Source organism: Pogona vitticeps, chromosome 9, assembly GCF_051106095.1.
Source record: "Pogona vitticeps strain Pit_001003342236 chromosome 9, PviZW2.1, whole genome shotgun sequence".
NCBI classification, from domain to species: domain Eukaryota; kingdom Metazoa; phylum Chordata; class Lepidosauria; order Squamata; family Agamidae; genus Pogona; species Pogona vitticeps.
This window is the reverse complement of record NC_135791.1, coordinates 12,865,639-12,880,302: the sequence shown is the minus strand read 5'-3', so window position 1 is coordinate 12,880,302 and position 14,664 is coordinate 12,865,639. Positions and strand designations below refer to the sequence as shown.

General features: G+C 41.0%; 1 protein-coding gene across 15 annotated transcripts in view; it reads left to right on the top strand.

Moving 5' to 3' along the window:
* The window catches only part of PUM1 (pumilio RNA binding family member 1), an 80,514-nt gene that overhangs the window by 61,194 nt on the left and 4,656 nt on the right, over nucleotides 1-14,664 (top strand). For 13 of the 15 annotated variants that reach the window (XM_078380206.1, XM_078380204.1, XM_078380205.1 and 10 more), the window contains 7 exons: nucleotides 6,315-6,582; nucleotides 8,235-8,364; nucleotides 8,489-8,623; nucleotides 9,347-9,484; nucleotides 10,218-10,343; nucleotides 11,642-11,763; nucleotides 13,856-14,048. In XM_078380206.1, the coding sequence (XP_078236332.1) occupies nucleotides 6,315-6,582; nucleotides 8,235-8,364; nucleotides 8,489-8,623; nucleotides 9,347-9,484; nucleotides 10,218-10,343; nucleotides 11,642-11,763; nucleotides 13,856-14,048 (1,112 nt within the window). The remainder of the gene's footprint in view (nucleotides 1-6,314; nucleotides 6,583-8,234; nucleotides 8,365-8,488; nucleotides 8,624-9,346; nucleotides 9,485-10,217; nucleotides 10,344-11,641; nucleotides 11,764-13,855; nucleotides 14,049-14,664) is intronic. The other 2 variants (XM_020812374.3, XM_020812371.3) reach the window with 1 other exon arrangement.

Here is a 14,664-nt window from a genome sequence, read left to right as displayed (position 1 = left end):
ACACACACACACAGACAGACAGACAGACAGACAGACAGACAGACAGACAGACAGACAGAGACACAATCATTATATATATATATATTGCTACTGTAATGAACAATACAGTGGTGCCTCGACTTACGACCATAATCCGTTCCAGATACAGATTTGTCTACATGGGCTGATGGGACCTAAATATGGTCACTTGGGGTGGAGTTGAGATGTGGTATGCCATTTGGTTAGGGGACGTGGTGGCGCTGCGGGCTAAACCGCAGAAGCCTGTGCTGCAGGGTCAGAAGACCAAGCAGTCATAAGATCGAATCCACGTGACGGAGTGAGCGCCCGTCACTTGTCCCAGCTCCCGCCAACCTAGCGGTTCGAAAGCATGCAAATGCAAGTAGATAAATAGGGACCACTTCAGTGGGAAGGTAACAGCGTTTTAAGTCGCACTGGCCATGTGACCACGGAAGATTGTCTTCGGACAAAACGCTGGCTCTATGGCTTGGAAACGGGGATGAGCACCGCCCCCTAGAGTCGAACACGACTGGACAAAAATTGTCAAGGGGAACCTTTACCTTTACCTTTACCATGCCATTTGGTATGATCTTTGAATCCAAAGGGCACACACACCTCAAGCAACCCTAGTTGGAAGGAAGAGTTCATTAAAAACAACAACTATATATAAGTTATCTAGCATATCAGTGTTGCCCTAGTTGGTTAGAAAACTTCCTTTTCATCCTCCATGGAAGAGCAGAGGAAGATGTTTTTAATTTCCCTATTTTCCCTATTTTCCTATTTAATTTTGCTGAAAATAAGACCTAACCTGAAAATAAGCCCTAGTATGATTTTTCAGGATACTTGTAATATAAGCCCTACACCAAAAATAAGCCCCAGTTAAGTGAAACCCCACCCTCCACCAGGGACTCATTGTGCAGCAACCAGAAGAAGATGGCATGACTGTATCTGAATAAATGTAGATTTCCAACAAGAATGGCTGTTGAGAGCAGTTTCAAAAGCAAGGAGCAGCCCATAATGTTTTCACAATTTTATTTTAATAGCTGTAAGTCATTCAGTGAATCTGTATTCTCCATAGCTTGATTGAGGGCAGAGCACCAACCATGCCCTTCCACTTTACTTTCAACATACAAAAGCAACATTCTGAAGAGAGAGGGATTTCTGTACCAGTCTTGTCTGTTCAGTTGAACTGGAGCTTGGTTATGGCTCCTGTGGAATGTCTACACGGCTTCAGTAGCTTCCTTCTCTGTCAACGGTTGTTGCATGTTGACAGTAACAACAGAGAAGTAGAGGCTATCATACACTCCTCAATGTGTGTGAGGTCCTCACACTTACTGGTGACTGAATAGGGCTTCTTTTCCCTAGTTGTTTTATCAGTATTTATTTATTTTTAAAATATTTATATTACATGTTAAAACTTGCCCTAAATGGATTACTGGGGCTAAATATTTTTGATAAAATACAGGTAATATAATAAACACATCATCATAGAAACCCAGAACATTGGCCCATCTTACTCAGTATTGTCTGTATTGATTGGCAGTACCTCTTATGGCCCTAAGTTTAAATGTTCTGCCTGCATACCATGTGTTCTACCACATTATTGTGAATATCTTATTAGTTTCTGGGTGTGTGGTAGTTTTCTGGGCTATCTAGATCAAAAAGGAGTTCTCTATCTGCTTTGGAGGCGCAGCTTGAAAGCTGGGCCTAAGGTTTTGCTATATACATTTATATTATGAAATAAGTATCTGAAATCTACAGTTCTAAAACATTCCTGGGATTGAGCCTCATTGAGCACACTTACTCCTAGATAAGCATAGGTAAGATTGCAGTGTTCATGTTTGACTTCTCCATCATCATTGTTTCTCCTTATGTCCTCAGATAAAATGATTGCTTCTTAAACTTTTTATCTTCTTTGTTATCTTTGCTTTCCTGTTTGCTGTCCATGCTTTCATTTTTACCCCACCCATCTTTCTTGCAAATGTGCTTGTATTAGTTTTCATTGACTACATATTTCTGACAGGTTTTGTTCAAGAAAATCTATACTTTTATTGTACACCTATATGCTGGGTTGGTCTTTGATTTTCTTGCTGTCCAGAACTTAATAGTTGTTAGCATTTAACAAACAATTAAGGCAACACAAATATTGTAGAACTTTTGAGAGGTTCCTGCCTATTAAAAGCAGATAGGCAAGAAGATACTCCTTTTGTGTGTTTTTGTTAGTTTTGTGTATGTTTGTTTGTTTTTGTTTGTTTGTTTTTTGACATCTAAGTAGCATAGCAGAACATCTCCAGAAGGGACGTGGTGGCGCTGCGGGTTAAACCGCTGAAGCCTCTGTGCTGTATGGTCAGAAGACCAGCCGCCGTAAGATCGAATCCACGCAACGGAGTGAGCTCCCGTCGCTTGTCCCAACTCCTGCCAACCTAGCAGTTTGAAAGCATGCAAATACGAGTAGATACAGTGCTGCCTCACTTTACGATTGCCCTGAATTACGACGAAACCGCATTATGACAATGTGTAGCCTGTATAATTTAAAAAAAACCGCCCGGAGAGTGCTTGTAGCGCTATGGGGCGGAATATAAGTCCAATAAATAAATAAATAAATAAATTTTGCGATTGCAATCGCAAAACGATGCTCTGAATGGGTTTTTTCGCTTTGCGATGATCGGTTCCCTGCTTCGGCAACCGATTCTTCATAAAACGACGATTTTCCTCCAGCTGATCGGCAGTCTCAAAATGGCCGCCAGGTAAATAAAATGGCTCCCTGCTGTTTTCTGGGACGGATTCCTCGCTGCACAGACACCGAAAATGGCCGCCCTATGGAGGATCTTCGCTGAACGGCGAGTTTCCAGCCCATTGGAATGCATTGAAGGGGTTTCAATGCGTTTCAATGGGCATTTTATTTTCGCATTACGATGTTTTCGTTCTACAGCGATTTCGCTGGAACGAATTAATGTAATGCGAGGCACCACTGTAAATAGGTACCACCTCGGTGGGAAGGTAATGGTGTCCCATGTCTAGTTGTGCTGGCCACGTGACCATGGAAACTGTCTTTGGACAAACACTGGCTCTGTGGCTTGGAAACCTTGATGAGCACCACACCCTAGAGTCGGACACGACTGGACTAAATGTCAAGGGGAACCTTTACGTTTACCTATGGAACATCTCCCAATAAGGCTTGATGAAGAACAAAAGAACGTTGGTCAGTTGATAAATCAAATAATGGTGAAAGATTTCAGAAGCTACCAGGACAATAAAAATAATTGGTTTTATGTTTCATTCATATTATAGTGGTGCCTCGCTAGACGATAATCCGTTCCACTGAAATCACTGTTTAGAGAAATCATTGTCTAGCGAAAAGCATTTCCCCATTGGAATGCATTGAAACCTGTTTAATGCGTTCCAATGGGGAAGGATTGTCATTGTCTAGCGAATATCAGCCATAGGAAAGCCACTTTGCGAACCACCGATCAGGTGTTTAAATCACTGTCTTGCGAAGCTTAGGTCCCGAAAACACCTGTTTGCGAGCGCGGAGGGAGCTGTCAAAATTGTTGTCTAGTGAAAATCGGTTTGCGAAGCAGGGACCAAACATTGTCCAGTGAAATTCCCCCATAGGAATCACTGTTTTGCGAATCGCTATAGCGATCGCAAAAAGTCAATGTGAAAAAACGGTTATGCAGGGTAACTGTCTAGTGAGGCACCACTGTATTTTAAATTTAGATAAATAACTAAATAAGTAGCCATGCCATTGTGAATGGATGTTTGTGCATAGAGAGAATAAGTGAAATAGCAACCCTATTCCTCAACCATAAAATCAAAAGTTCTTCAATTTTCAGTAATTTACTATGTATGCTAACTTTCATTGAATCGGTGACATGCTACTCAGAAATCACTTGGGCATATTACCTTGATTCATGACCTTCTGGTAAATCATGTTGCAGAGCAGATGTAAAGCATGTCTCATCTTCATGCAGTTAACCCTGAGTGTCCTTTTGAAATAAAAAAGTAACAAATTACACACACACACACACACACACACACACAAAATCAGTATACCCTATTGCTACAGTAATGAACAATACAGTGGTGCCTCGACTTACAACCATAATCTGTTCCAGAAGATGGACATAGCTTGAAATGGTAGTAAGTTGAAGCACCATTTCCCATAGGAATGCATTGGAACGTGATTAGTCCATTCCAGAAGAAAAAAAATACCAACCTACCCTCCCCCAAACCCAAAACACTGCAAGACTCATTGGAAACATGATTAATCCATTTCGGTTGAAGGGAGGAAAAAATACAAAAGCAGTCAAGTATGCAAGACCCATTGGAAATGCACAGAAAACAAACGGAGCAGATCAGAAAGGCACAGAGAACAAAGGAGGCAGGTCGGAAATGCAAAGAAAACAAAGGAAAAAGCAAGGGAAGCATGCAGGACCCATCGGAAATGGGGGGAAAAACCTCAAAACTCAACCAAACCCCCCAAGACCCATTGGAAATGGGGGGAAGCCAAAAAAACAAGCCCCCCAATACCCATCGGAAATGGGAGAAAACCCCAAAAAGCAACCAGGACCCACTGGAAATGGGAGAAGAAGCCAAAAAATAAACACCCCCCAAGACACATTGGAAATGGGGAAAAACACTCCAAAAAGCAACAAAACTCCCAAGACCCATCACAGAAACATAACCCCCCAGCCCAAAACCACACTGAAAAAAACACCCAGAACAGTTTTTAAAAAGCAGAAAATAGCACCTTACCAGGCAGCCCAAAACCTCCCTACACACACACACACACGCGCGCGCGCTCAGAAGCGAAGCAGTCCCAAGTCTCCTGGGATCGCACACTCTCTAACTGCTGGGGTGAAAGAGCTACAAAGAAGCAGCCTCGTTGCCACCTACAGTTAGAAATTTGAATTTCCTGCCTTTTTTCCCTGCCTTTTTGTAAGTGGAAGTTCCAGTCGCAAGTAGAAGCAAAATTTTGCTGCCCAAGCTGGTCGCAACCCGAAATGGTCATAAATAGGGACGTTTGTAAGTCGCGGCACCACTGTATCCTCTTTTGTTTCATGACAAAATGGAAGAGGAAATGTTTCATTCTGAATTAAATATAGTTGATTCTAGCATTCAGAGTGTCAGAACTGTAGTTAGTTCAGTTGTGTTTAGAAAAGATAAGTCATGATCTGAAACATGATTTGATCTTGGCTTGTTTTCACTATGTGAAAGTAACTAGGTTTCTATTTTTGGTTATTGTTAATAAAAATCCATGTTGTTTTGGCATGATATATTTGTGTGTGCATGCATGCATGTGTGTATGTGTGCTGTGCTGCACCACCAGTCTGCTTCCAACATGTGGCAGCCTTATGGCTCAATGATTTCTAAAGGTTCTTTCATTACTAGCCTTGCTCAGATCTTGATTTGTGAGGACTGTGGCTTCCTTTATTAGAGCTTCCTCTTTTCTTACTACCTTCCTTTTCCCCCTAACATTAATGCCTTGTTCAGTGAGTCTTGTCTTCCCATTGTATATCTGAAGTATAATAACTGTGGTTTTGTCCTTTTAGCTTCTAATGGAAGTTCAAGTTGATTTGTTCTAGAACCTATGTATTTATCTTTGTGATGGTCCATGGTATCTGCAAAGGTTTTCTTCAACACATTTCAAATGAGTCAGTTTTTTCTTGGTAGCTTTCTTCATTGTCCAGCTTTTACATCAATGATAATCAGGAATACCATATTATGATCTTGATATCCAGTGGCATATCCTTATGCATTTCCTCCATAGCTTTCCTTAGCCACAAGCTCCTGTTATATTTTCATAGGCAGTCTCCATTTTGGTTAATGATTGAACCACAGTATAGAAAACATTCAGTAATTTTGATCTCTTCATTGTCTATATTGAAATGGTGCAGTTAAGGTGCTTGTGTGCTTTTCTCAATTTAATTTGTTTCTTTTTTATTTGTGAAGAGAGATGATTAGCTTTGTTATGTTAGAAACTTTCAATGTCTGTTTCATAGCTGCCAAAGAAGGAGGAGGTAAAGAAGCTTGAGTGGATTTTAAATTGAAGCTTAACTTCAGCTTGCTTAGCCACCCAGAATGGTAGAATATACCAGATGGGCAGAATATAAATCAAACAAACAAACAAACAAATAAATAAATAAATCCCAATCATTTATTTAGGTGGCAGTATTTGGATTTCTTTTACCAGAGTACATCCTACCTTGATGGTGGTCTAAGGAAACAGTCACCTTTGTATGTACAGCCTTGAGTCTTTCTAATTAGCTGAGATACTCCAGTATTTGAGAAATCTTTTTCTAAAATTATCACAGGAGGGCTCACAAATGGAAGTGGTCGTTATATATCTGCTGCCCCTGGAGCAGAAGCAAAGTATCGTAGTGCAAGCAGTGCCTCCAGCCTCTTCAGCCCCAGCAGTACACTCTTCCCATCCTCACGCTTGCGTTATGGGATGTCTGACGTTATGCCCTCTGGTCGCAGCAGGCTGCTTGAGGACTTTCGTAATAACCGGTATCCAAACCTACAGCTCAGAGAGATTGCTGGGCACATCATGGAGTTTTCCCAGGATCAGCATGGATCTAGGTGAGACTGTAAAGATGACAAAAAAGAAATGTACAGAATCAGCCTTCTGTATAAACATAATATCTTTTTCTTTAAAAAAGTCAGAACTGCAATAACATGAATCTCTTAGTGCATGAATTTCTGTTAATATAAACCCTTCCAAAGCAACTTTCATTTGAAGAAAAAAAAATCACAGTTTAAGATACTAAATACAAAAATAAAAATGACTAGGATGTTCTGAATGAATGAAGATGCACACATAGACAGAATTGTGTGCCTTAAGAGAATCTAGGACACGGGAGATTGGGGTTGAGCTCCCCAGTCAGCTATGGAAGGTCCCTGAGTGGTTGGCAGTGATAAACTACCATATTTTTCGCTCCATAAGACGCACCTTTCCATAAGATGCACCAATTTTTTAGGAGAAGAAAACAGGAAAATATAATCTGTTTTCTTCGCTCCATAAGAAGCAGACTTTCCACCCCCCTGTTTTGTGGGGGGAAAGTGTGTCTTATGGTGCGAAAAATACGGTACTCTTTGAACATTTCACATGCCTCAAAAACTATTAGGGTCATCAAAAGTTGGAGACAATTTGAAAGCGTCTAATAACAAGAGTGAAAAGTCCAGCTGCTTTCAAAATTCCAATTGTTATATTTATGATTACTCTGCTTATTCACACTGAATTGATTAAATATTAATTTGTGTTTCTGTTAAATTGCAGAACAACTAAGAATATAAAGCATATGATGTGCATATTTCTGCACAACCAACTCTTTTCACCAAGTTGTTTCTGCTCTCCACGGTTGTCTTTTTCTTTTAAGTCTAAAACCAAAGCATAATAAATGGTGAGCAGTAAACTAAAAGCACCTGTTTTGCCCATTGGGACGACTGTCTTTAAACCTTAATTCTTCTGTCTGGGAGTTGCCATTCAGTGCTCTTTTGTCAGCTATCTTAGTTCTTCAGGTAGCAGTTTTTAAAGTTTAGGAGTCATCTGCTGTTGAGGCATTGGATCTACTGCATGCTGTCCGTAATTTCCACATAGACAAAAGTACCCAGAGCATGGCAGTTACTTTTATGGCCTGCATCTCCCAGAATTCTCCAGCCAGTATAGTTATTGGCCTTACTGGTTTGGGAAAAGCTCTGCAGTTGGCCAGATAGTGTTTATGTTTGCTGGTCTATGAAATAAGAGATTGGCTTAGAATAGCATTGGCACAAGGCAGGGTGGACTTGATTTAAATAAAATTGATGTAAAATTTAAAAAATCAGACATTTTGATGATTTAAATTTTAAAAAAACTTTTTCATTTAAATTGTGATTTAAATGAGTTTGATTTTTTAAAATGATTGATTTTTATTCACCCTGGTCCCAGGTCACACAATCTTCCTTTGCTTTTTGTTAGAGGCAGGAGCTGGGTAGGTTAGAATGGTCTTCCGTAGCTTGATGGCCTCCAAATATATTGGACCACAACTCCCATTATCCCTGTGGTCATTGGGATAATGGGTTTTTGTCAAAACATTTGAGGGACAGTTGGCTGAGAAGTCTGGAAAGCATGACATTTAAGGCTTTTTTTCTTAGATTTGTGATATATATCCAAGAAAACTGTTAAATTACTTCAAGCAATATTTTGATTAACTGAAAACCAGAAGTATGTTCTTTTTTTATTCAAATATCTACAGGTTCATCCAGCTGAAATTGGAACGAGCCACTCCAGCTGAACGGCAGCTTGTCTTTAATGAAATACTACAGGCAGCTTATCAGCTGATGGTTGATGTGTTTGGAAACTATGTGATCCAAAAGTTCTTTGAGGTGAGTTATTTCCGTGCTTCTTTCTGGGGCCATTTTTAATTTTAATCATTACTTGTGTTTTAAATTAAAAGGGCAATTGTGATTTTTCTGGGATTCTAATTTATTTGCTATTTCTGCTATCTAGTTTGGCAGCTTGGAGCAAAAGCTTGCCCTGGCAGAACGTATTCGTGGGCATGTGCTCTCCTTAGCTTTGCAAATGTATGGATGCAGAGTTATACAGAAGGCCCTTGAGTTTATTCCTCCAGACCAGCAGGTAATTGTAAGTTTCCACTTTTACTTACTTCTTGATGTTGGGTGTTGTATTCTGTTGTTCAAAAATAAAGAATATTGGTTTTGTCTTTGACATTTTCTTTTAGTTTTTATGGTGGATCTGTTCTGTGGAGCATGCACATGTACAAATAATAATACGCTCTGGGTGGTGTGGGTTGAAGGAAATAGGATAGGGATTTGTGGCCAAATGAATGTTGTGTGGGCTTGTCCCGATGAGTCTTTCCAGAGCTCTAGAGAAGAAAGCATCCTTTAAACAACCACTCAAAAATATTTGCTCTTGATTTATTTAGGTAGGGGAAGTATTTATCAGTGGCTAGGTTTGAGTCAGGAAGGGATACATCTGATATATCCCATTCCCTTTGTATCCCGATGTTTAATGGGAAGCTAAACAAAGCCTCTTGCTTGTAATCCTGACCAGAGGAGAGATTCGTTAAGATGGAGACATTCTGTATATTTGAGAGGGACCGTACATGTCAGCACTCTGGTTGAGTTCCTTGCATCTGCCATCAGAAAGATCAAGGAGGAAATGATAGGAAAGACCTCTGCCCAAGACTGAAGAGTCATTGCCAGAAGTAGATAGTTTTAGCTTGGATGGATAAAAACTGTTTGAGCCTGTAATAAGCAGCTTCCCATGTTTCTGTGTCCCTATGATGCTTGTCAGCTGTGATTCTGGTGGTGCTTTCTCTTTTGTCTCTCCCACCTCCTTCTGTAGAACGAAATGGTCCGGGAATTGGATGGCCATGTGTTGAAATGTGTGAAAGACCAGAATGGTAACCATGTTGTGCAGAAGTGCATTGAATGTGTGCAGCCTCAATCACTGCAGTTTATCATTGATGCATTTAAAGGGCAGGTAGGTGCGTCTGGGGCAGCTGATGTGAATAATGTGTCAGAAGGCCTTAAATACAATAATTTGGTTTATTTGGGTTTTTTGATTGTTTTCCATCTCAGTCTCAGCTTGAACAGCAGATTGCTGTGTTTTAAAATGTTTATTTCTTTCAAAATGCCACCTATAGAACTTTCCATCATGCCCCTAAATGATATTGTATTTCCCTCCATTTTCCTGAGGTGTTAAAAGGATGGGAGTATCCGTGTAATGTTTTTATCTGTGCATGTTACATTCTAAATTAATAAAAACAGAAAGGCAGGTCCCAGAAAGAGTGGTGGAGGTGCCTTTTAGGAAACATTTGAGAAGCTGAGAGTGAGAAGCTGAGGGAGCAGTGCTCACAAGCAGGCAGATGAAAGCATTGTCTCATCTTGTAATGAGAGCCTTGGCTTCTTTAATCCAGTAGCTGTGGGCTGTTTTTCCAGAATTACAAAATAACATGAAGGTTAAAAAGTAGTCCAATTATTTCTCAAAGTGGCTTGTTTTTTTAATTGGCATAATACTGTCTTTAGCCATCTGTCTTAAGTTTGGAAATCCATCAAGAAGGGAAGATAACTTTTTTTTCTCAGTGGTCAGAGTCTGGCAGAAGCCAGTGGCCAATACATATTCTACAGAATGCTTCAGTTGTATGTCATTTCAAATTTATGCTGTTCTGAGTAAAACATTTTCCTCTGTTCTTCCTTATGTCCGTCAAACTCAGGTGTTTGCCTTGTCTACTCATCCCTATGGCTGCCGGGTCATTCAGAGGATCCTTGAGCACTGTCTACCTGAGCAGACACTCCCTATCCTGGAAGAGCTTCACCAACACACAGAGCAACTTGTGCAGGTAGTGCTGGGGGCAAAGGGGCTCCTATACCTTTAAGAGTGGGCTAGAAAGGAGAATTTTCTGGCTTCCTCTTTTTTGTCTATTTTAGTTGTAGAAAAATCACATCTGAAGAATCTCTGTACCTTCAGCAACTCTGTTAATTTTTTTTTCCAAATGAAACACCTCCCATCAGCACTATGTGGATTTATTGTTTGATTATTGTAAGATTATTATTTTAGCCCTCTTCTTCATCCAAGAAGTCTGCCAGAGTGGCTTAAGTGAAATGACTAACTAGCAAGACATTGTGTGCTTGCCAAGTTACAAATCTGAAGTGCAGGATACAAATGAAAGAAGGGATGTGGATGGAAGAAACAAACAGGCAAATTCATGTACTAGTCCCTAAAGCTACAAGAGAGAATGATAGGTAAATTGGTTGCAGGAATCAGTGTTTCCCATAGACTCCTGGTTTCTAGGCAATTAAAAGATCAGTCAGTGGTGACAATCACTGCTGTAAAAACCAAGAGGAAGAGCTTTCTATGTTGATTTTGGCTCCCTTGGTGGAAAAGCCATGTTAGAAAAGGAAAAAAAATTAGTAAGATGGCAATCATAGGATAATATGGAAAGAGAAGGGGTAAAGAAGGAAGTGCCTGTAAGAATATTTAGCCAGGGTTTTGATGAATTTTATAGAAACACAGAAGAGGTGTCTCTTACTTTTATCACTATTTATGGTTTGCTTCTAATGGTTCTGTTTTGCAAATGTTGTTTTTCTGGGGGCTTGCGGTTGGTCGACATAAGTGTAAGACATTTAAAGGCAGATTTCAGATGTTGGCTGAAATCCTGTTGCATAGCTCCAAGTATGCAGTGCAAGTCTGCTGCAACATTGGGGAAAACATGACAGGACGGAGGTGCTGTTCTCAAAGTGTTTCTACATGCATGCTGTGAAAGAGTTGTGTGGTCACCTGCACAATGTAATTGCACAGGCCAGATTGCCTGGGCATGATGCCTGGCACGTTTGCACTCGTGTAACTGTACATAATATGAACAGGATGTCAGCCATTGTAACAGAATAAAGCGAAGCATGCTGCTTATATACTGTTTAATAATGCAGGCTACACATCCCCCCCCAGGTGGGCACTCAATTTATGGACCCTAGAAGGCTGAGTGAAAGAGCCAGCTACCTGAGATTGAACCCTGGTTATGAGCAGTACTGCATTTTAACCACTGCGCCCCGAGGGTCCTAATATATCAAAACTAATTTGGGAATTTCTAATGTAAAGAGTTGGTTTAGAGCTGATGTGCTCTTGCTGTCTACCCCACAGGATCAATATGGGAACTACGTCATTCAACATGTACTTGAACACGGGCGACCTGAAGATAAAAGCAAGATAGTGGCAGAAATTAGAGGCAACGTGCTTGTACTGAGTCAGCATAAATTTGCTAGGTATCATGCTTTACTTATTTTTTCCTAAGAACTTTAAAGAGAAGTGCTTGGTCACTGGAAGGGGTGGGCTTGAATATTTACTTTAAATGTGCTATTTACAAATTAAGAGGTATGATTCAGGTAGCAAGAAGAAACATTACACAAAGAGAATAATGTAGCTGTTTACTGTATGTAATAGTAATTATTAACCACCCTGACAACTTCTGTTGAAGGCCCACCCCATCTCCCAGGAAAAAACACACAAATAACCAAACAACAAGCAAGTCCTTCATTAAAAATATGAATTTTATTTATTTATTTATGAATTTTATTTAATTAATTAATTTATATCCCACCTATCTGGTCAGTTATGACCACTCTAGGCGGCTTACAGCGTAAATAAAATACACATAAAATACACGATTGAATATAAAATTATTAACATAATGAACAATAGACAAATTCAACAAGATGGAAAACGAACAGTAGGGGAAGAAAGGGAAGGAAGACATCAGGGGTTAACTGGGGGGAAGGCCTGCCGAAACATCCGCGTTTTTAGTTGGTTTTTAAAGGTATCCAGCGAGGGGGCCGCACGAATCTTCGGAGGTAGGTTGTTCCAGAGGCGAGGAGCCACTGCCGAGAAGGCCCAGTTTCTAGTTTTTTCCTTCCGGGCCTCCCTCAGCGTCAGGCTCCTCAGCCTCACCTCCCGACTCGCATGAGTGACACGGGTAGAACTTGGTGGGAGTAGGCGTTCCGCCAGGTATTGAGGCCCTAAACCGTTTAGGGCTTTGTACGTAAACATCAAAACTTTGAAGTCAGTGCGGAAGCGAATGGGCAGCCAATGCAGCGCGGCCAGAATAGGAGAAATATGATGGAATTTTCTCACTCCCGTAAGGAGTCTGGCCACCGCATTCTGCACCACTTGGAGTTTCCACGTCAACCTCAAAGGTAGCCCCACGTAGAGCGCATTGCAGTGGTCTAATATTGAGATTACGAGTGCATGAACCAAGGTAGTGAGCGCCCCTGTATCGAGATTGGGTCGCAGCCAGGCTATCCACCAGAGATGGAAAAAGGCAGAACAGACCACCGACAGCACCTGAGTTTCCATGGTGAGCACCGGGTCCAGATGGATCCCCAGGCTGCGGACCCCACTCTTTGCGGCAAGGGTGACCTCCCCCCCCCAAAATGAGAGTCACCCAAGCCACCAACGGTGGGGGCACCCACCCTCGGAACCTCCGTCTTGTCCGAGTGTGTAGGTAATCTGTGTAGTATTAGCTGCAGATTTTATTAGTTTGTGGTATTCAGATGTAACCAAGTCATGGTTGGAGCTATGAGAATAAGCTCCAGGGGACCCTCTTGCTCCATCTGTTGCTCATTGTACTCATTCTTTATTTGTCGACCTAGAATGAAATAAGCTTTACTTTTGCTCTTGATTGTAGCCATATGAAACGCTAAACCTTACTTTAGTCTTATACGCACGAGCAGAAACAGCTTGTCCAAAGTACCAGCCTCGGGTGCTCCCTTTCCTTGTATATTGCCAGGAGAGAAATTTACCATGTTTTAATTTCACTTTGGGTTAGTCACGACCTGTCATTCTGTGTAAACTAAAAATTGTGGTTTAAAATAAACTGAAGCTTGTTAAACCAGCTAAACAAACATTTTTGCTGGCTTTTAAAAGAATAGATTAGAACATCTTTTAAGAAATCATGATTCCTAGTTTGCACATGAACAGAGATGAGGCAGAATGAAACAAAAATCCTCATTTATTTCTCTTAGTTATGTTGAAGGAGGAAATGGGGTACATTCTGGGGAGGAGATCAGGGAGAACAGTTTCATCTGTATGGTTTCCATATGTAGCCTCAGGCATCCTGAAAGCTGATGTCAGCCCTGCTAAATGCATTTGAATTTTGCCACCTGCCTTCTTGCACACCCAGAAAGATGTTCATTCATTGCTGAAATGTTTCCATATACAGTTTCTGTAGCACTGAAATTCAGCTTCGGGGGGGGGGGGGGACCATGTAAAGTCATTTGTCCAAACAGCAGGTTTTGACTGATTTGAACACTGGCTTGAGGGTGCAGAGGATCACCTGTGTCCTTTTTCAATCTGCTGCAGCAATGTTGTGGAGAAGTGTGTTACGCATGCTTCCCGTACTGAGCGTGCCATGCTGATTGACGAAGTGTGTACTATGAACGATGGCCCTCACAGTGCCTTATACACCATGATGAAAGATCAATATGCTAACTACGTGGTACAGAAAATGATCGATGTGGCAGAGCCTGCCCAAAGAAAGATTGTCATGCACAAGGTAAGCTGATGGTCTGAATCTGCCACTGATAGTGTATTGAAATTAAGAAGTTGGAAAACACAGAGGAGGCAAAAATTGCTTCCCAGGGAATCCTGCCGAGGCTCTAGAAGATTCTCCTCCCTGGCCTAAAACATCAAATAAAAATTGACATTTCTCGAGGCTCGATTGGCAGCACCAAGTCAAAACATTAATTGGAGCCTCTCAGGTTTGCGGATCATGGCTTACATAAGTTTAATGCAGTGGTATTGTTTTAATTTTTTGTTATAAGCAAGGTTCCCTCTAAAACTCTGTGTGTGTGTGACTCCACCTCCCTCTACTTAGCTTTCTCCTTCCTCCTCCGCACAGTGATTGCGTTCTGCTGCTTTGGTTCTGGTCGTGACGGAACCCTGTGTGCGTGGGGGGGGAGGGCGGAGTCGCACACACATGCAAAGGTGAAGTTGTGCGAGGGAGAGGTGGACCCCCTCCCAGTGGGGCTGAAAATTAGAGAGTACGTTGATTATAAACTATTTTATTTTAAATTGTTTTAAACATTGTATGTTTCAAAATCATTTTATGCAGCGTTTTAATCTGCCCTGAGATCCTGTTATATATAACAGGCTATAGATGTTTTAAATAA